This window comes from Camelus bactrianus, chromosome 15 (assembly GCF_048773025.1).
Source record: "Camelus bactrianus isolate YW-2024 breed Bactrian camel chromosome 15, ASM4877302v1, whole genome shotgun sequence".
Lineage (NCBI taxonomy): Eukaryota > Metazoa > Chordata > Mammalia > Artiodactyla > Camelidae > Camelus > Camelus bactrianus.
The window spans coordinates 48,433,123-48,456,535 of record NC_133553.1 but is presented as its reverse complement, the minus strand read 5'-3'; the positions used below and the strand labels follow the sequence as shown (position 1 = coordinate 48,456,535).

At 35.1% G+C, this 23,413-nt stretch overlaps 1 protein-coding gene across 3 annotated transcripts in view; it reads left to right on the top strand.

The window, feature by feature from the left end:
- The window catches only part of FSHR (follicle stimulating hormone receptor), a 153,015-nt gene that overhangs the window by 43,530 nt on the left and 86,072 nt on the right, over positions 1 to 23,413 (top strand). For all 3 annotated transcript variants that reach the window (XM_010967756.3, XM_045504841.2, XM_045504842.2), the window contains exon 2: positions 23,021 to 23,092. In XM_010967756.3, the coding sequence (XP_010966058.1) occupies positions 23,021 to 23,092 (72 nt within the window). The remainder of the gene's footprint in view (positions 1 to 23,020; positions 23,093 to 23,413) is intronic.

The window sequence follows — 23,413 nt, the reverse complement described above, 5'->3', positions numbered from 1 at the left end:
AGACATTAAACAGTTAACCATCATCTTTAATTATTTTTCTTATTAACAAATTTTATAACATAGTGATAGCATGAGCTTATTTGACTAGTAAATCTCGGCAGAAGAAAACTGTATGTCTGAATTATATTTTATGCTGCCAACTCTGAGGACATGCCTGTTTTAATTAAACCAACAAACTTAAACTAGCTTTTATTTATCAAAGATTATCCTGAGCACACAAACTTGGAAAACCTTTGGGTTAGTCTCTATATTTCTAAGAGTTTTAGGAATACACTATATAATACCTAATTTAGGAATATTTAATTGACTTATTTCTTAATCAATTAAATAAAGCTTTTAAAAATATCACATATACATAATATGCTTACATACACATATGTACACACATATGTATATGTATACAGATGTACATAAACATACAAACAAGCTTTCATTTAAAAATTTTAGCCAAGTATCAGGCACAATAATACAAAGCTCAGAAAAGGAAAGCTAGATCCAAATTGTGTTTCAGGCAGATCAGAAAAGTTAGTTACCTGCTCAGATGGCTAAAGCTTTTTACCAAAGGTTTTTTTTAATTTAATGTGCTACAAGGACTTTTAGAGAAGCTATTTTTGGAGTCATTTTTCTGCATACCAATCAAAAATGCATTCCCTTGTCTCTGAGAGGTTAGGAATCCTCTCTTTTTAAGAGTGCCCCTGTGGGAGACTATCTTATCCGAGTTAAGGATTCCCAAAAATAGTCACTACAACGCAAAATTATCCAAAAATTCATCCATTTTCTACAAAGTCCAAGATCCTGGTTAGAGCTTAAAGATCGCTCAAGAGAAATTATCCAAACTGAAAAATAGAAAAAAGAAAGACCAAAGAGGAATGAACAGTCTTAAGAGACCTGCAGGACAATATCCTAAGGTCTATCATTTGTATTGTCTGAGTTCCTGGAGGAGAGGAAAAAGTTGAAGCAGAAAATATAGTGGAAAAACTAGCTGAAGATGTCTCAGTTTTGATGAAATACATAAATCTATAGATTCAAGAAACTTAGCAAACAGGAAAAACTCAAAAAAATCCATGCCCAGAATAATATAATTTAACTGATAAAAACTAAAGAAAAAGAAAACCTATTGAAAGCAGAAAATCAACACATTTCATATAAGGGAAAACAATTCAAATGACTGAATTTCTCATCAGAAAATACAGAAGCCAAAAAGAAGTGCAACAATTATTAGTATTAGTATTCATATTACTGTTTCATTATTTTGCTCTGAGATATTCACATACTAGAAAATTCACTCTTTTAAAGTGAACAATTCAGTTATTTTTAGTATATTCACTAGGTTTTATAACCATCCCCTCTATGTAATTCCAGAATATTTTTATCACCCCAAAACAAACTCCATACTCACTAGCAGTGACCCCATCTCCTTCTCCTTCCAGCCCCGGAAAACACCAGTATACCTTTTGTATCTATGTATTTGCTTACTATAGGCATTTCATGTAAATTAATCATAACAGTATGTAGCTTATTATGTCTGGTCTTTTTACTTAGCATAATGGTGTTTTTTTGCCCTTTTTAAGTTGAAGCATAGTCAGTTTACAATGTCACATCGATTTCTGTTGTACAGCATAATAGTTCAGTCATACATATACATACATATATTCATTTTCATGTTCTTTTCCATTACAGGTTACAAAATATTGAATATAGTTCCCTGTGCTATATAGTGTAAACTTGTTGTTTATCTATTTTATATACAGTAATTAGTATCTGCAAACTTCAAACTCCTAATTTATCCCTTCCCACCTCTTTCCCCCTGGTAACCATAAGTTTGTTTTCTATGTCTATGAGTCTGTTTCTGTTTTGTAAATAAGTTTGTCTTTTTTTAGATTCCACACAAGTGATATCATATGGTATTTTTCTTTCTCTTTCTGGCTTACTTCACTTAGAATGACAGGTCCACCTAAGTTGCTGCAAATGGCATTATTTTATTCTTTTTATGGCTGAATAGTATTCCATTGTATAAATATACCACATCTTCTTTATCGAGGCATCTGTCGATGGACATTTAGGTTGTTTCCGTGTCTTGGCTATTGTAAATAGTGCTGCTATCAACACTGGGGTGCATGTATCTTTCTGAATTAAGGTTCCCTCTGGATATATGCCCAGGAGTAGGATTGCTGGATCATATGGTAAGTCTATTTTCAGTCTTTTGAGGAATCTCCATATTGTTTTCCATAATGGCTGCACCAGACTACATTCCTACCAGCATTGTAGGAGGGTTCCCTTTTCTCCACAGCCTCTCCAGCATTTGCCATTTGTGGACTTTTGAATGATGGCCATTCTGAATGGTGTGAGGTGATACCTCATTGTAGTTTTGATTTGCAGTTCTCTGATAATTAGTGATATTGAACATTTTTTCATGTGCCTATTGGCCATTTGTATGTCTTCATTGGAGAATTGCTTATTTAGGTATGCTGATCTTTTTGGGGTTGGGTTATTTGTTTTTTTCTTATTAAGCTGTATGAGCTGTTTATATATTCTGGAAATTAAGCCCTGTCAGTCTCATCTTTTGCAAATATTTTCTCCCATTCCATAGGTTGTCTTTTTGTTTTGCTTATGGATTCCTTAGCTGTATAAAAGCTTATAAGTGTAATTAGGTCTCATTTGTTTATTTTTGCTTTTATTTCTATTGCTTGGGTAGACTGCCCTAGGAGAATACAGCTAAGATTTAATAATGTTTTCAAAGTTCATCTATGTTGCATCATCAATCAGTACTTCATTCCTTTTTATAGCTGAGTAATATTCTATTATGTGAGTATACCACATTTAATTTATCCATTGATGAACATTTGGGTTGTTTCCACTTTGAAAACTTTGTTCTTTTTCATGATTATTTTGGCTATTCTGGGTCCCTTGAATTGCTGTATGGATTTTACAATCAGCTTGTCAATTTCTGTTAAAAAAAAAAAGGCATCTGAGATTGAGATAGGTATTGCTTTGAATCTATAGATTAATTTGGGGAGTATTTTCATATCCGTAGTAATTCAGTCTACCGTTCCATAAAAACAGGATGTTTATTTAGGTCTTAATTTCTTTCAACAATGTTTTGTAGTTTTCAGAGTAGAAATTTAACACTATTTTTGTTAAGTTTATTCCTAAGTGTTTTATTGTTTTTCATGCTAATGTAAATGGAATTGTTTTCTCCCTTTCATTTTTGGGTTGTTTATTGAAAGTATATAAAAATATAGTTGATCTTTGTACACTCATCCTGTATTCTGCAACCTTAATGAACTTGTTTATTAGCTCTAGTATTTTTTATAGATTCTTTAGAATTTTCTGTATTCAAGATCATGTCATCTGTGAAAAGAGGTAGTTTTACTTCTTTTCAATCTGGAAGTCTTTTATTTGTTTTTCTTACCCAGTTGTTCTGGCTAGAACCTCCAGTATTATTAAACTGAAATTATGAGAGTAGACATCTTTATCTTGTTCCTGATCTTGGTGATAAGTTTTCAGTCTTATACCACTGAGTATGTTGTCAGCTGTGAGGCCTTTTTATCAGCTTGAGGAAACATGCTTTTATTCCTAGTTTGTTGAGTATTTTTATCATGAAACAGTGTTGGATTTTGTCAAACACTTTTTCTTCGCCTCTTGGGGTGATAATATCATTTTTGTCCTCTATTAATACAATATAAGACATTGATTGATATTTGCATGTTAAATCAACCACATATTCATGGCATAAATTCCACTAGATCATGGTGTACAATCCTCTTTATATATTATTGGATTTGGTTTGCTAATATTTTGTTGAGGTTTATGCACCTGTATTTATAAGGATTATTGGTATGTAATTTTATTTTCTTGTGATGCCTTTGACTTTGGTATAAAAGTAATAGTTGTCTCATGAAATAAGTTAGAAACTACTCATTCCTCTCTTATATTTTAGATGATTTTTGTGAAGGATTTGAATTTTTGAATTTTGTGAAAAAGGTGATAATTCTTTTTTAAACATCTGATAGAATTCACCAGTGAAGCCATCTGGTCACAAGCTTTTCTTTGTGAAAAGTCTTTTTTGACTGCTAACTCAGTCTCTTTAATTATTATGTCTATTCAGATTTTCTGTTTATTTTTGAGTTGAGTTTTGGTATTTTATGTCTTTCTAGGAACTTGTCCATTTAACCTAAGTTATCTAATTTGTTGTCATGTGATAATTTATAGTATTCACTAATAATCCCTTTTATTCTATAAATTAGGTATATTGTCCTTTTATTCCTAATTTTAGTACTTTGAGTCTTTTCTCTTTTTCTCCTAGTCATTCTAGCTAAAGTTTTGTCAATTTCATTGATTTTTTTTTCAAAGAACTACATTTTGATTTTGTTGATTTTTCTATTGTTTATCTATTCATTGTAATCATTTCTTCTCTCTTCTTTATTATGTCCTTCAGTCTACTTGCTTTGGGTCTAGTTTGCATCTCTTTCTCTAACTTATTAAGGTGGTAGCTCAGGTTATTAACTGGAGATCTCTCTTCTTTTTATAATACAGGTGTTTATAGTTAGAAATTTCCCTATAAGCACTGGTTTTTACTGAATTCCATAAGGTTTGGTATGTTGTGCTTTTGTTTTCATTCATGGAACAACATTTTAAAGTTCTAAAGGGAAAGAACTTTTAACCCAGAATTCAGTGTCCTATGAAAATAGCCTTAAAGAATAGAGATAAAATAAAACATTATCAAAAGAAAAAAAAATATTTTGTTCCATTATTACAAAAGGAAGAGAATTTGCAGCTAGCAGAATGGCTCTAAAAGAAATTCTGAATGAAGTTTTTCAGTATGAAAGAAAATTATAACAAAAGTAAACTTAGAACATTAATCATATATGATAAATAATTTGTATATTATACATAGACATATAATAAAATATCTAAAATACATAAATAAATATAATAAACTCTTTTCCCACCTCTTAAGTTCTTTAAATATATGTGGCAGTTAAAAGGAAAAAAATTATAACATTATCTGTTGGGTTTTTCAATATATGTAAATGAAATGCATATGACAATTACAACATGAAAGGAGGTTAAAAGGACTGTGTGATGGTAAGATTTTTACATTTATCTTGAAATCATAAAATATTAATTCTAAGTGGATTCTGAAATTTTAAATGTGAATATTCTAATCCCTAGAGCAACCACTTAATAATTTATAAAAAGATATATGGCCAAATATAATTGGAAAAAAATTCAAATAACCCAAAAGAAGGAATAAAAGGAGTAACAGAATAATAAAAATTAGAAGAAACAAGCATAAAACAAATTAGAAAATTATAGGACTAAATCTAAACATATTAGTAATTTACCTTATGTGTAAATAATTTAAGCACACCAATTAAAATAAAGATACTTTGCTACACACTGAAAGAAATCCACAATAAATATAATGTTATAGGAAGGTTGAAAATAAAGGATTAATAAAGATATATCATTCAAACACTGATCAAAAGAAAGTAGGAGTGACTACATTAATATTAAACTTCAGAGCAAAGAACTAGTAGACTTCAGGGCAAAGAAAACTGCTAAGAATAAAAAGACATTACATAATGACAAAAGGGTCAAGAAGACAACAATTTTAAATGTGTACGTACCTAACAACACTGCTTCAAAATGCATGAAGCAAAAATTGATACAAATGAAATGAGAAATGAACAAATTGACAACTGTATCTGGAGGCTTCAATATTACTTTCTCAGCAATCAAAAGAACAAGTAGCTAAAACATCAGTAAGGATATAGAAGAATGAACATCATCAGCCAATTGGATCTAATTGACATTTCTCTACTCATTTTGTGAGGCCAGCATTAGTCTGATATCAAAACTAAACAGAGACAGTGCAACAGAAGAAAACTATGGACCAGTACCTCTCATGAACACAGATGAAAAATCTTTGACAACATACAAGTAATTCAAATCCAGCAACATATAATAAGGATTATACACAATGACCAAGTGGGGTTTATCCAAAGAATGCAGCTGTTTTTAATATTTGAAAATCAAACAATGCAACCGATAGACAGTAATGAAAAGACTAAAGAACAAAAACACTCAGCAAACATGGAATAGAAGGAAACTTCCTAACTTGATAAAGAGCATCAAGAAAAATACCAAAAAATCCTGAAAAATTTATTGAGGAACAATGTAAGAATGTCCACTCTCACCACTTCCCTTCAACACAGCACTAGAAGCCTACCCAGTTCAATATGGCAAGGAAGAGAAACAAAAGGTATTCAGATTGGAAAATAAGAAATAAAATTTCTTCTACTAATAGATAACATGATTGTCTATATAGAAAGTCCATGCAATCTCAAAAAATGGTCCTAGAGCTAACAAGTGAGTTTACCGAAGTTGTAGGATGCAGGTCAACAGGCAAAAATTATTTTTACTTTTAAATTAACAATGAATAATTAGAAAACAAAAATAAAAACAGTACCATTACAATCACTCAAAAAATGAAATTCTTAGTTATAAACTTTTTAAAATAAAGAATCTATATCCTGATAGCTACAAAATGCTGATGAAAGAAATCAAAGAACACCAAAATAAAAGAGATATACTATGTTGTGTTCATAACTGGGAAATATAATATTGTTAAAATGTCAATTCTCCCCAAACTGATCTGGAGGTTAAAACAACTTCAATAAAAATCCCAGTAGGAGTTTTTGTAGACACAAATGAGTTGGTTTTAAAATTTATGTGGAAAGGCAAATGAGTTAAAATAGCCAAAACAATTCTGCAAAAGAACAAAGAGAATTCATATTATGAACTTTCAAGATTACTACAAAACTACAGTAATCAAGAAAATATGGCATTGGCAAAGTGATAGACAAGATCAGCGTAACAGAATAGAGAGTCCAGAGATCAACCCATGCATTATGGCTGATTAATTTTTGACATAAATGCAATAATAATTCAATGGCAAAAGGATAGTCTTTTTAAACAAATAGTGTTGGAACATATGCAAAAAAAGAAGCTTAACCTAAACATCACACCTTATACAAAAATTAACTCTAAATCCAAAATGAATCATAAATCTAATTGTAAAATATAAAAGTATAAAATTCTTAGAAGAAAACACTGGAGAAAATCTCTGTGACCTAGAGTTAGGCAAAGAGTTTTTAGACATAATTTTAAAGCACAACTCATAAAAGAAACAATTGGTAAGTGGGACTTCATCAAAAATAAAGATTTTTGCTGTGTGAAGATACTATCAGAAAAATGAAAGACAAACTACAGATTGGGAGAAAATATTTGTAAACCACATATCCAAAGAAGGAACATGTATCCAGGTTATATTTATTAAAAAAAAAAAAAAAGAAGAAGAAAGAAAGAAAGAAAAGAAAACTCTCAGAACTCAACAGAAAGGAAACAAGAACAAAGTCAGGGTAAAGACTGTAACAGACACTTCACCAAAGAATATATAAGAATGACAAATAAGCATAAGAAGAGATACTTGACCTCAGTGGCCATTAAGGAAATAATTAAATCTCAATGTGATAAAACTGCACACCTATTAGAAAACTGCTAAAAACAAAAACAAAACTGATACTACCAAGTGCTGGGAAGGATGCAGCATACCCAGAACTCTCACATGTAACTAGTGAGAATACAAAATGGTAATGCTGTTCTATGAAACAATTTGGCAGTTTCTTATATGTTAAATTTACATTTACCATATGACCCAGTAATTTCACTCCTAGGTACTTATCCTAGAAAAATAAAAATGTATATTAATATAGAAGCCTGGACATCAGTGTTTATAGTAGCTCTATTCCTAACCACTCAAAAATGAAAATAAGCCAAATGTCCTTCAACAGGTGAATGAGTAAACTGTAGTATTATACGTACAATGAAATACTACTCAGCAACAAAAAACACACTATTGATACACAAGACAAAACAGATGAATCTCAAATGAACAGTACTGATGAAAAAAAGCCAGTCTCAAAAGGTAATATACTGGATGGTACCATTTACATAATATTTAAGAAAAGCAAAAATATAGCAACAGAACACAGATCAGTGGTAACCAGGGCTCAAACGTGTGTGCGTGTTGGGGGAAGAGGGAGTCAGTGTGACTTCATAGTGGCAGCACAGGGAGTTTTATGGTTATGGAACTGTTCTGTATCCTGACTGTGGTGGTGAGGAGTACATGAATCTATCCATGTGTTAAAACTTACAGGGGGAGGGTATAGGAGATTGCCTGCTTAGCATGAATGAGGTCCTGGGTTCAATCCCCATTTTTCCTTCCTCTTAGCCAAGGCTAAGCCCCTTTCCAGTGGTCAGCATCCCCACTAGCTAGAATCTGTGTGCTCTGCACAGTTCAGAATTGGGAAAGTCTGGTGGAGACTATGTGGATCTGCATCCCACCAGTGGTGACCCAGCTCTTTACCACCATGTTTCAGTCTTAAGTTAGTGCAAAGATCCTGTTTAATAGGAACACTTATTTCTTAAATCAATGGGTGTTTTCAACATAGGAAACGCCAAGAGTCAAGACAGAGATTTCATTCCTAGAGTAAAATGGAATATACCCCTTGTTCAGGAAATTGGAGACACAACCCTCTGTGTCAAATGCAAGGTATCAATACCATTACATCATTGTTGCAAATCTGTTACTTGTCACATGCAGTTACTCTAGAAATTTCCATTCATAGATTTCAGTATTTTTTAATAAAGAGCACTTGTGTTTCTCTGACCATTGCTATGTATTTCTACCATTTTAGTATCACAGACAAATAATGTTTTACTTCCATTATGAGTGAACTATTTATTGAGGATCTGCTCTGTGCTAGCAGTTACTATCTAGAGAACAATAATGTGTGCTTAATATTTATTTTATGTTCTTCTGATGTGAAGCAGAGGTATTTATCTTGATTTCTGGTAAAATCTCTGGTCCATATTCAAAAGAAACAATGCTAAATAATGCTTTCTTCTTATCCTCACAGAGGAAATTAAATTTTTCAGAGGATCTTTTTCTCTATCAAAATATATGTTGCTCTTAAGAACTAGGTATAGATGTTATCAGGTTATTGCCTTAAAGAGTAAATAAATCATTCTTCAACAAACAACATATTTATTATCTTAGGAGTGAATTTGGATCTAGGGTTGCTTTCTGAGCACCATCTTGTTCACTTTTCTCTGAAGCTATTTTAAACAGTTTTATGCATTTGTTCTTGTCTCTAACAGAGTTCATTTCAACATTCGACATTTGCATTTTACACAGTCAGTAAAAGATAATTATTCAACGCATGTGCTTTCTGATTAAATGTGTGAACGTCCTAAATAGAAAACGGAAATTAGTTTTAAGTGCATTATGAAAGACTTAAATTTATCTTTGGTTCATGGAACAGTGATGAGCTTTTCTTGTGGTGTTCTCGTGGTTTCATTCTCTGTGATCGTCACAGTTGGGTGGAACCCATAGACTCCAGAAGGGAGTTTATCCCTAGTTAATCCTCCTATAGCTGAGCAGAAGTCACCCCAAATTGACCTTTATGTGACAGTCGCCTTTCATTATTGCATCTTGAGCTAAATGTTGTCAATAAAAATCACAGTTAAACCAGGTTGACATTTAACCAAGGGGACCGAAAGAACTGCTTTAGAGGCATAATACGTTTGCCATTTCATCAGATGCTGTCTGAGACCCTGGTGAATCATTAAAGTGGAGTTCCGTTTATTCATTCTGACAGAGTAAGGGCAGCCCTGAATTCTATTCAGACCAAAATCGAAAATATAGAGTCAAAAAAAATAATAATAATTCTGAATTAATTTAATAAGACTGGACCTTCAGAAGAATTTCTGGTAAAACTTCTCCTTTCGCTTTCTTGAGGCATCTTTGCGTTTTCCCTAAATTCCCAGCACAGCCTCAAATGACCGCTGTTCCCGCTTTGAATTAATTTACCTGGTACTGCTTGTTAAAGAAACATCTAAGTTCCAGATCTGTTTTGCTCTCATTCATCCCACTTGCCCTCATTAAATCCTTACCAGCCCTGGATCCCACTCTCTTCTCCCCCTCTGTGTATGTACATACATATATATATATATATACACACATACTGAATTCATACAAAACTATTGTGAGCATGGGCTCTGGGGACCAGACTTGAGTTTGAAAATCAGATCTGCTACTGCATTCTTGATCAAGTTACTAAACCACTCTCAACTCAATGCTCTCATCTATAAATGGACACAAGTACAGTTACTTACTTGGTAAGGTGGTTTTGAGGATTATGTTAGATAATGCTAAGTGAAATATTTAGCATAGAGCTTGACTAAAACGCACTAAAAATGCACTAAAAACGACCATTGTAATCATCAGCATACACTCTGTACTGTAATTATTACATTACATATATCTCACAATAGAATTAAAACTGGTAGAGCAAGAAATGTATCTTGCTTACCATTGGTTTTCCCAGAACCTTAGATAATGTGTCTCACGTCGTAGTTAATCAGTAAGTACTTTGTATATGAATAACTACATGGTAACTCTCTCCCCTCTCTCTCTCTCCCACCCACTCCTTCCCTGCCTCCCTCCTTTCTCCATCAATCTACCTACCTATCTATGCATAGGTATGCATGTAATTTTTAAAGAAATGTTTCTTCTTTGTAGCTGTTAATTTATACATGACTGACTCTCCTTTCATCCCAAGTAATTGCCCCATGACGGTGCCTGCTTTTTTTCAAATCATTTCTCATTCCTTATTTCCCTGGCTAGAAAATAACTTGTTAGGAAAAACACTGTCTTTTTTTTTTTTTTTTACCACTATGTCATCAGGGCCTAGAACAGTGTTAGACATATAAATAGGAACACAATAAATACTTGTCAAATAACAAATGGACATTCTCTGACTCTGACTTTTAATATCTGCTTCTGGTCCTCTACCTTGGCCTCCCCTTTCTGGCTTGACTGTCTCACTTCCATTCAATGCCCTCCCTCTTTCTGTAAAATACACAACTCTCACTCATAGCACCATAGACCTTCTGAGCTAGAGTTCTCTCCACCCTGATCCAGCCCCAGCCCAAAACTTAACCTCCATCCACTGAAGAAGGGGGTCTCCAGGGAAACGTGCACATATCCTATGTCTTTCTGTTGTTATTCCAATGAATCATGGTAATGTGTTAATTTAGGGTTTCCCACCCTTCCCAGATGAAAGGAACTGCTTTATGCCTCAACCATGCACTGAGGGGAGTTAGATTAGGGATAGGAGCAGCTTTGTAGAAACCTTCCCCATCATGCCAACTCCCTGACTACTCATCAGGGCAGCTTGCTGCTGACTCTGCACTGTCCTTCTAAAGCAGGTATTCTCCATCTTCACTACTTATAAGAAATACCTGGAGAGCTTTAAAAATAAGGACTCCTGATGGCAACCCCCCCAAGGGTGGGGCTCAGCCATTTACAGATGTAAACAACAACAAATACCCAGCCTCAAGTGATTCTAATATACACCCAAGGTTGAGAATCACTGGGTTCTTAAAAAGTCCAAGCCCACTCAGACTAGCTTTCCAAGTACCAAAAATCCCAAACACAAAGTCCTAAGGCATAAGACAGAAGAATGGACCAGCAAGGAATCTGACCAAGTAACCTCTGCTGTGTCAGTCGTGACTTAACTGTAGCCAACTGCAATGATGTGGAATGTAGCCCAGTGTTGCTAGATCTTCTAAATCTTCCAGAGAAGCCACAAACCTGCAATTTTGGATGAACTTTCATAATCTGAAGTGCTGGCAACCAATTCAAATTTCTTTAAAATATCGTGTGGGCTGAACAAAACGTCTTGAGCTGGATTCCATTCATAGGCCAATAATTTGCCGTTTTTACTTTATACCAACTGCTCTCCCATGTCCTAAGAAGCCCTTTCTATATTCTTCACCAAGTCTGTATTAAATTCCTAGAAAGCTAGACTCCTTTTTCATCATTCACGTACGTTCTTGGTATTGTTTTGAACAAAACTGGTTAGTGTGGTTGGACTAATTTTAAAGGGCAAAAAATATTCTGGGATTTAGAGTCTGAGAAGCTCAAATGCCTAAAACTTAGAGCTACTGCCATTAGAAACATTATCCCCCACCTGCTAATATGCATTAATACCTGAAATAGGCAAAGCGCTGGGGAGATGAGGCCTTATACAAACCAGTGGTATGGCTCCTACTCTATGAAACCATTCCATTTACGTAGGGAGATTGGATATATACCCATGGGATTTTAGTACAGATACAGCACAAGCCATGTGTTACTGGTGAGGTCCTGGCTAGTTTGAGTTTTTACGCAGGAAGTAGTAGAGCATTTTTCTGGAAAGGAAGTAGAGGTAGACTGTGGAGTGGCTCAGATGGATGACAAATGAGTTAAGATCCCAGAGGTACTGGTGAGCAATTGAAGGGGCTTTGTGTGTTTTTAATCTTTGCTGGCTTTTTTCTTTTGTTTTGTCTTGCTTTTGAGTAGGAGAGCGTCAAGGCAGGCAGTGTTAGGAGGAACGGACTGGTCTTAGATGATACAGACTGGATAAGAGAGACCAGAAAAGGAAAACCTGGAAGAAGGTCACAGCCAAGGCTGCGGACTTGAGGGGATGAGGGTCTGGCCTGGGTGGTGAGAGAGGGGCGGGAAGGAAAGGGCAGGCTTAAGTAGTTTTAACCTTGATGAGAAAGAAGGACTACTATTATTCAGTAATCCCCTGGGATGGGCTTCATTCTGTGTTGAGCACACAACATAAAGTTATTTCTTTTGCTTTGAACAGAATATGACTAAAATGGGAGAGCAGTTGAAGAGGATCCCAGTATATAACCACACTGTAAAATTCATCTTATAGGGCCTTAGGGAGTATCTGGCCCAGCCCCCTCACTTCTGACTGGACTGGACTCTTCTCAATCATTTGCATACCTTGTAGCAGGGCCAGAATAGAACCCAGGTTTCTAATTTCTTTACCCTAGTGATCTTTCCTTTTACCATGTTGCTTCTTCCCCCTGAGCTTACATATAAATGAGTTATAAATCATCATCGGATTCAGGAAAGAAGACAAATGTGAACAGGTGATAAAATGAAAGTGAACAAGTGATAAAACGTGATGTAGAGAGTAATTCCATAGCCACTCAATACAAACAATGGGGCTGGGGAGGAGTCAGGAAGAGGAGCCACCACCTTGATGTAAAGGTTGTGCAGAGGAGGAGATAAAGTCAGCAGTGATATACAGTTAGCGGTAGTGCCTCCGTCCCTTTTATCAGCCCAGCACAGATGTTGAGATAAGGGCACATAAATGGAAATAAAAAGGAAAGTAGATTCAAAACAGCTATTAGAAATCTCTGTTCACTGGAAGATGATAAAAGTGAAGAATCACCACTGCAGGAAGGTTGTTGAGAAATCGTGGAGACTCAGGGGACAGCGAGGTGTCATCGGAGCTGGGCTTGGAGTGGTGCCTGCCTCACGAGTTTCCATCCTACAACCACAAACTTTCTCTCCTAAAGAAAACATCATGGCCTCATGAGTTGACACAATGGCATGTGGCAGTGTCTACATGGGACAGATTATCTGGAAGTTTAACTGAATAGAAAGTCAATGGAAACTGCACATCTGGACTAGTGGGGTTCCCCCTCCTTCAGCCAGCTGTTTTGGTATTATGAAGACAATCCCTGTGGCTGGGGCTCTGACTTGCAAATGTTTCTTCTATGTTAAACTGTGCCAAAAGGAAAAGCCAGATTACCCTCTCTGTCCTAAACTGCTCGTCGACAGCCCACATAATGAGAGCTAAATAACAGAGGAGGAAATAGGAGTAAGAATGCTTTTCGTGTCTTTCCATTCTTCCTCTCATTTAAATTCATGATACTTTTTCTCTCATGGATAAGGCACTACAAAGAATGACTGGTGAAGGTTTTCACCAACTCAGGAATCATAACGCATTGATCAAGATGGATTCAGTAAGGTACAACCAGAAGGACTTACTTCTCTACTATCTCTGCCAGGCAAACCAACTCCGCTGACTCATCTGCCCCCATACCAGATGAAATTCTGGGCAGATGCCACAGCTGTTTCAATCTCATCAATGTCATGAAAGTCCAGTGTCAACTATTATTAGCTCTCTACTCTTTCGCCCTATTTAAAACCTCCCTATTCCACTGCTTGGACCTACTTCAGACTCAAACCTGTAACGGTAAGGAAGGGGGAGTTTCTTCTCTCTCCTTTATTTCACCTCCTCCCACACTTGTTTCCAGCCTTGCCTGGATGGGGCCTGGGAGGCAGAGAGACTGGAGGGAAAGAACTGGTTCCAACGAGGATGGTGCAGTGGCCAACAGGCTTTGGGCCCCTCTGGGTGTAGCTGACATTCAAATGCTAATTCTTAAGACCTCCATCTACTGTTCCTGGAGAGCAGTGCCTCCTCCAACTGGCTTCCAGCAGTCCATTCCATACAAGCCTTCTTTTGTGGTCTGTTCACGATGTAGGCAAGTCCATTTCTTCAGGATAAGACTCCAGCTCCCTTCTGCTGGGTACAGGTCTGGCTTCTGGGAAATCCACATCTTTGTGGATCTCTCTCTCTCTCTCTCTCTCTCTCTCTCTGTCGTGCGCGCGCGCAAAGTAACTGGCCACTTCCTGCCTTTAGAGGTCAGACTTGAGTCATTCTCTGCATCTCCCAGATTTGTAGGAAATGCAGGACATCCTCTTTATTTAGTTCTCCTAATACCTCCTGCATCTGGCTTAATGTGAAGGACAGTGCCTCCTCCACACCACAGAAGAAGAATACAAGGAACACTGACACCTCCGCTGCAAGAAATTCTCTTGTGAGACTTTGCAACCCCAGTGAATCCTTGGCATTTTAACACAGCCTGAATGTGGATGAAGGGCTAATACCAGCTGAACCAATTTCTCTGTGATTTACAGAGCATCTCACATCTTGGCAGTTAAGTCTTATGCCAAAATGTGGAGAAATTTTTTAAAAACTTAAAGTTATATAAGGAAGCCACCTCTTCCTACCTTCCCACCTCTTGCTTCCTGCTATTCCCTGCCCTGCTGGCTTCAGGACCCATGTGTAACGACGTGAGAATACAACCAATTAAATGCCCAAATGATTCTAACGGCAGGATAGTCATCTCCTGGGTCATGGTAAATAGCCAAAGCAAGTTATTTAAACTCTTTTTCTGGATGACTTCCTCATTTAGTTCAATCCACCTCCTTGGATAGCTTTCCTAAACACATTACCAGAAAGTTAATCAGGGTAACAGTTTGACCTAAAGAGTGTGAAACATAAAAACTCTTGGCATTTTGAGGTCAGAAAGATGATTGCTTTCTTTTTGTATCTCCTTTGCCAAGCTGTTCTCACTTTAATTTTTTAAACTCGCATGAAAATTCAAAGAACACAGAACCCAGTGTCATTTACACTTAGGCCATCATAAAAAGGCAGCTTCCTCAAAAAGAAGATTGGCTGCTTTCCAGGCTGCCAGAAAGCTTTTTATGGGATCTTTTAAACCATTCTCCTTTAATCCAAAAAGGGAAATTAAATTTGGCCAAGGGTGAATGGACTACCCAAGATATGAATTGCTTCTAACAGAAACAGACTTCAAGGGAATCCTAATGCTTTCCAATTACAGTGGAGAAAAAAAGAAAAATAAATCCCACCCACCCCATTTATCACGGAAGAGATATCAAGTAACTTGCAATATAGTGAAGAAAATTTTGTTTTCAGAGCCATTTTGACGAATTGTGCATCCTTACAGAAATCTTTCAGGCAATCGATGCCCCCTTACAGAGTGAGGTCAAGTTACCATCTGACAGGAAGGGTAAGAAGATACTTTTAAACAGCTCTCTCTGTTTAAAAATAAACAGATAAATAAATGACACTTGGGATACGGCCTGGTGAAAATTTCAATCTTGAAAAACTAATTATGAAATATATTAAGTATGAAGCATAGAGAATGATAATAATGAACAATCATAGACCACTCAGCTTTGCGAAATCTAAACATTTAGTCAAAATTGTTCAGATCTTTTAAAAAAATGTTAAATATATTAGATACAGTTGTGTTCCACTCCTTTTCTTCTTGTCACAGAGATAAACACTATGTTGGTTTTGGTGTTGTCATTCTTAGAATTTTCCTCTTGATAAATATGTAAATCTCTACACTTGTTTTGCAATATAGGTTTAATTATTATTTGAGTGGAGTGAGGCCAGGAGATTAGGAGACAAGTGCCATTGAAAAGATAATTTATTCTTTTATAGATATGCAGTATCTTGTAATAACCTGTAATGCAAAAGAATCTGAAAAAGAGTATACATATGTACGTAAAATTGAATCACTTTGCTGTACACCTGAAACTAACACAATGTTTTAAATCAACTATGCTTCAATTTAAAAATTATTTAATAATTAAAAAAAAAAGACAAGACAGTTTGTTATACTCACTAAAGCAAAGACTCTGCAGGTGCAGGAGCTCCCCTGGGGTGATTAGGGCATAGGAACAGTGACCCAGAGTCTAAGGGCCCTTTAAATGAGGTTGTTGGGGGTATGGAGACTTGGATTGGTTGATCTGCTTACGAAAGGCACACTCACAGGCCAGGCATTTGCAATTTCTAGGAATTCTCTACTCCTGTGAGGAGTAGACTCTCCAGAGTCAGCAAACCCTCAAGATGTCAAAACATCAAAAATACAGAATAAAAAGGCACAATTCATACAAAACAACATGCCGTTTTATTTTGCATGCTGTTAACCTTTAGGAAAATCATGTAATACTGTACATTACTGTACATATAATTCACTAACTTGTTGTTGTTGTTGTTGCTCAATATTACGATTCAGGGATTTCTCCAGATTGTAGTATGCAGCTCTAGTCAGTTCATTCCTTTTCACCACTTTATACTTTGGCATTGTGTCTTATATCATTATAAAGTATATCAATAATCAGTGACTTATACAGTGTAAGAAATTAATAAAAAAAGACTTAGAGTGAAAAGGAATATGAAAATGAATATATGTACATTCATGTATGACTGAAAAATTGTGCTGTACGCTAGAAACTGACACAACATTGTAAACTGACTATAACTCAATAAAAAAAAAGATTTATGGAGAATCAAATACTTAATTGAAACATCAAAAACAAAAACAATGCAAGACCCATCTAAGACAAAGTAGTTTTTCTGTTACTGTTTGTTTTGATACGTGTATATGGAAATTGACTAGCTGTTTAATATGCATATGGAAGAGCAAATTTTGAAGACTTGCCAGAACAGTTTTGAAGAAGGAAAAGATTGGGAGAAGTGGCATGCCTGGCAATATGATTTTTATAAAGCTATAGTGATTAAAATGCTGTAGTATTGACAAGGATTAAAAAATAGATCAATGGAATAGAATTAAGAGTACAGAAATAGAGCTTTAAACAAAAGAAAATGACAAATGACAGAGTAGCATTAAAAATCTATGGAGGAAGAGCTGGGTTAATCAATAAGGGATGCTGAAACTATTGATTATCTTTGTTGGAAAAAAAACCATTTTTCCTTATTACCATATTAAAATCTCAATTCTAGGCTTATTAAAGATCTAAATGGGAAAAATCAACACTTTAAAACTTTTAAACAAAATATAAGAATCTATTCAGAAGACTTTCTTTAAAAGGGACACAGAAGCTGCACACCAAAATTGAAAAGCTAATGGATTTGAGTATAGTAAACTTAAAATTTCCCTAAAGCAGGGAGAAAATGCAAATGGCCGGTAAACATATGAAATATCAGTGGCCACTGATTATTGATATACTTTATAATGATATAAGAATGCAAATTATTTGTGTGCACTAATTATATAGCCAGCTACCCTACTAGACCTTCTGATTAGTTCTACTACTGACCTCTTAGAGTTTCTTTGCTTGTGTAGACAATTGTGTTATCTACAGATAATGATAGTTTTTCATCAATAATCTTGATACATCCTTGAATGTGAATGATACTAAGTGGAAGATGTAATAGCCAACATCCTTGCTTCATACCTAATTTTAAATGGAATGTGTCTAATATTTCACCACTGAGTGTGACATTTATTGTAGTGGTTGATAGATTTTACCCCTTATCGGATTAAAAATATTCCTCCTCTTTCTTGTTTGTCAAAATTTATCATGAATGGGTTTGGGTTTTATCAAATGTATTTTCTATGCCTAGTAATAAAATCATGTGATTTTTCACTTTTAATTTTTTAATGTGGAAATTTTCTTTAATAGAATTATCTAAAATTTAGCAACACTCGTATTCTAGGACAAACCCCAAAGATAGTATTATTTGTTTAAACTCTACTGGATACACATTGTCACTGTATCATTTCAGACATTTCCATTTACATTAATAAGTGAGATTAGTCTAAATCCTTTCATTCTTTTATTGTCCCTGTCTAGTTTTATTACTGATGTTAAACTAGTCACATAAAATGGGTTGAAGAGCATTCCATCTTTTGCTAGTCTCTGAAATAGTCTGTAAAAGATGGAGATTTTTCCAGCACTTTAAAGGAGTAGAATTTACTTTCAAAATCACATGATGTTGACATGGCTTTTCAGTGAATAAGTTTTATTACCAACCTAATTTGTTGATGGTTATAGATCTATTCAGTTTTCTGTATCTTCATGTGTCAGATTTATTAAGCATATATTTCTAGGAAAATTATCCATATTGTCTGATTTTTTTTTAAATCTAATGTTAAAAAATTGTTCTTAGGGCTCTCTAATTTTAAACATTTTTCATTTTTCTCACTCTTTTATTGGTTCTTTTTTTCTTGATTGATATGGGCAGATTTCTTTTTATTCTATTAATCTCTCCAAAGAGTTTACTTTTGATTTTATTAATCCTCTCTAATGTTATCTTTAAGTATTCCTATTCTGATCTTTATTATTTTCTCCCCATTCACTCTAGGTTTCGTCTCTCAAGGCAAACTTAAATTCTGCAATGTGTTTTAAAGTTAATCTGTTAGACTTTCATTTGCTTTATTTCTAAAATAAAAAATTTAAACTTAAACTCAATATATCAAGTTGTAATGTCTAGCTGAGTGTTTATCTCCTCAAAACATGTCTATCAGCCCCTCATTTGATCAATATTTTAAATTAAACTGCTTTTGAGCTTGCATTTTAAGTTCTAGCCAGAAATAGAATAAATATTTATGGTTATTTATAAATATAGTTATTTATAAATAACTTTATTCCCATAACTGTAGTTCTTTCATTAGTTCCTGTGTTAGCTCATTAATTTTCCATCTTTTTTGTCTCCTTTTCTGGTATAATAATTTAAAGCTATAAATTTCTCTGTAAGTAGTAGTTGAGCTGTATCCCTTAAGTTTCATATATTATATTCTCATTATGGTTCAATTCCAAATAATTTCCAATTATTATTGTTATTTCTCATTTGGCCTATGTATGATTTAAAAGAAAATTTCATTCATTTGATTTGGCTTGGTTTGGTTTTGGCTTTCCAAATGTGTGTGTATATGTATTGTCAGGGGGTCATCTCTTATTTCTAATTTCTAAGTAACGGCAATGCATCATTATCAAAGAAAATGATTTGTTTGATACCAATTTGCTTTACCTAGTGATCCACTTTTTGGTCAGTATTTTTTTTAGTGTTCCTTATGAAGCAGGTGAGCTTTCCAACCATTATGAAAATCCCACCTATTCAACAAGAAACACTGATTTCTTTGTTCACTATTCCTTCTTGTTTTTTGTGCCTTCCTACTGAATTAAATGATCTTATTTCCTAAGGGGATTCTTTTGCTAAAACTCTGTTAATGGCTAATTAAATTTGTCTAAAAGTGTTTTTATTTTTATCCTCACATTTGAATGATTATTTCTGGGCATAGGATTCCAAACTGGCAGTTATTTTCTCTAATAATTTTGAAGTTATTTTGACAAAGTTTTCTAATTATTCCTTTCTTTGAAGATAATATGTATTTTTCTCTGTTTGCATTTAAAATATTTTATTTGGGCTCTACAGTTTTAATTCACAGGTATCTGGCAGTAGATTTGTTTCACTGAGACTTGCTGAGATTTCTGAATCTAAGGATTTATGTCTTTGATAAATTATGGAAATTCTCCAAATGTTATTTCATTGAAAATTTCCTGTCCTCCATTTTCTGTTTCTTTCTAGAATGCATATGTGATAGATAGGTTGAAAAGCAGTTAGGTAGGTAAGTAGGTAGATGGATAGACAGATGACATACAGAAATAGATCTCTGCATTCCATTTTCCATGTTTCTTCTCATGAACCAGTTTGGCATCAAAATTCAAATCCCTTGTCTACCAAGTCTAGACACCCCTCTCCTTACTTCTTCCCCACCCCTCCACCCCCAGGATACACCAACTTCAATTTATCTCTTAGAATTCTGTTTGCATTCACTGCTCAAGGTTCCATCTGGTATTCAGTTGTTTTACTTTGGGCCCCTAGGGATTTCTCATAATTTCTTACAAGCTCAGCTGGGAAATTAAAACAATATTGATTATGTTTTATAGACACTTCTGGGTGATCATTAATAGAAATATCTTCAGGTTGTTTAGTTTATAACATTTCAGGAAGTGGAAGTCAAGACTCAATTTTCAAAAGAGATTTAATTATATTAATTAGTTTGAAACACTTAATACAGCTACAGATGTTGAACTTTTTTTTAGAAAATGTGCCCACTACTAGGGTTGAGTTTAAAAAAAATAACTATCTAGCTAACCTATTATTAAATAGAGTCAATTATCCAAAATTCTACTCTTTGCATGTCTTATTAATATTTACCTTAATATTTCAGCTTCTTTGAAATTTTAGACTAATTGAGTAGTTTAAAGCAATTTTATTTATTTATTTATTTTTTTACCAGTTTGGTTTCATCATTCTTCTGCCTTGTGATAAATAGGAACAAAAGGAATGTGTCTATGTTAACTAAGATTAAATGAGTACATTAAGGGAGTATGAACTGACCTTGATTCTTTTCAGATTGGCATTCTAGAAGTTGATACTATTCCAGAACCATTACACTCAATCCTAAATTAAATTTAATAGTTTCATACAGGCTATGCTTGTAGTATGATTGGATAGTTTTTAGAACCAGGCTGAAATTCACCCACTCCTTCCAATCTTCATCATATATTTATGTACTTTGGGATCTTTCACATTTCAATCCTTGTATAATATTCATAGTTATTACACCAACTGTATCTCACATCTGTCTCTTGGTGATTTCAAAGCTTCTGATTTTACATTCTCATCTATATAAACTCCTCCAGAGCAAGAACAGCACACTGGATTCTCTCTCATGATTCCTCACAATCGAGCTGGTGCACATGGTGGCCAAAGGCAAATAAAGTGGAAGAAAAGAACTGTTTTCCTGAACAATAACTCTACCTGAAAGAGGAATTTCACTAATACAAATAAATAATAGAAGACTGAAGTAATGAAGGTTTTTGAAACTATCCAAGTCCACTGTATTGAATTCCTACTGACAGACTGCCTTGTGGAAGGAAGGATTACAGTGGAAGAAAACTAAACCTCAATTAATTACAAAGCAAGAGAAAGTGAGAGGGAGGAAAGCCAGAGGAAGACATAGTGAAACAGTATCCCTGTTGTAGAGATTCCCAAAGGGTCACTTGTAATTCTGCCCTCAAGCCTAGAACTCTGAGACTGTTCGATAGCCATCCATTCAGTTATTCAAGAAATATTTTTCTGAATGCTTGTCATGCACCAGCCACTGTTCGAGACACTTGGTATATAGCAGTAGACGTGTCACACAAACATTCCTGACCTCACAGAGCTTGCATTCTAGTTGTGGGTAAAAGGTAAATAAATATACGAATATACAAATAAATAAATAAATAGAAGATACAACTTGTCAAAAGCACTATGAAGCAAGGGGGCTAGGGGCTAAGTTGGGGAAATTGTCATTTTTAAATAGGGGGGTTAGGAAAAGCCTCACTGAGAAAGTGACATTTGAGCAAACAGTTGGCTGAAGGAGCAAGCCAGAAGGACATCTGAGAGAGGAATGTTCCAGGCAGAGAGAATTACAAATGCAGAAGTATTAGGCAAGAAAGAACCTGGCGTGTACAAAGAACAGCAGGAGAATACTGTGAAAAGAATGGGATAAACAAAGGAGAGAGTTGTCAAAATTGAGGTTAGAGGGTCTATGAGAAGGGAGAGTGGGAAGGTCCTACAGGATCCTGCAGGCTATTACATACAATTTGGTTTTTTTCCTGATGAAGATGAGGAGCCACTGGAAGGAATTTTGAGGCAGATGTGAGACAAATACTTCAAGGAGAAGAAAATGGCAAAGGTGAAGTTAGCTGAGGTTAAGACTTTTCTTAGCTGGGAGAAATTAAGGCATATTTGTATAGTGATGGGCAGGATCCAATAAAAAGGAAAAATAGGTGAATGGAATGTATGAAAAAAAGAGGAAAATTGCTGTAATGGCCACCTTCACTAGAAGAGAGAAAAGAGGTATGGTGTGGATTGGAGGGGCTGTTTTTAGTCAGGACCCTGGACAGTTCACCCGCTCTACCAGGAGGGAAGGCAAGGTGTGTAAGCCCTGGTGCAGGTGGGTGGATGGTTGGGAGCCATGTGAGAGTATGAGGAAGTTCTCTTCTACTGATTTCATTATCTCTGAAGTAAGAAGCAAGGTCAGCTAAGCTGGGCAATAGGGAAGTGATATTGGGGGTTGGAGTAGAGAAAGAGAAGAGGGCTCACACAGGGCTATAGACACAACATGGAATAGCAGCGGCAAGAGGGTTCATATTCCAGCTTTGCTACGTATTAGCCATGTAACCCTGGGCAAGTTTTTTCACCTCTCTAAACCTCAATTTCCTCTTATGCAAAATGAGGGTAACAATAGTGCCAGCATCACTGCTTTGCAGTACGGGTGAAAAGAGATCGTTTAGAAGCAATTGTAATCAGTACTCAATGACAAGCACTTAGTATATGTTGGCTGTTCGCAGAAACTATACATTAGGCACTCAATGACTTATCAATAAATGGACTGTGATATTTTATGTCCATTCTCTTTTCAGGAGGTTTGTTCTGACCAAGCTTCGAGTCATCCCAAAAGGAGCATTTTCTGGATTTGGGGACCTGGAGAAAATGTATGTACCTGAGTGTGTGAATGTTTCACATGGGCTATGGGCACCAACCTCAGATCACGTGTAGCACGATGCTCTATACTTAGAAACCAGACTGACGTACCAAGCAAACATTTTGCACCTAGTCCCATTTCATTTCCTTACCACAGTTCCTAAACAGTAGGGTGGACTCTGAAATAAGCCATAAGGTCAATCCAAGCAATTCTCACTTTTTTTTGTATGAGGTATTTCTCCCAAAGTACCTGTGAGTGGAATTTTTATAAACCAAAGCCTGTTTTCTCTGCTGACATTCATTCTTTTTAAGGGACACTCTCTATTATTTCT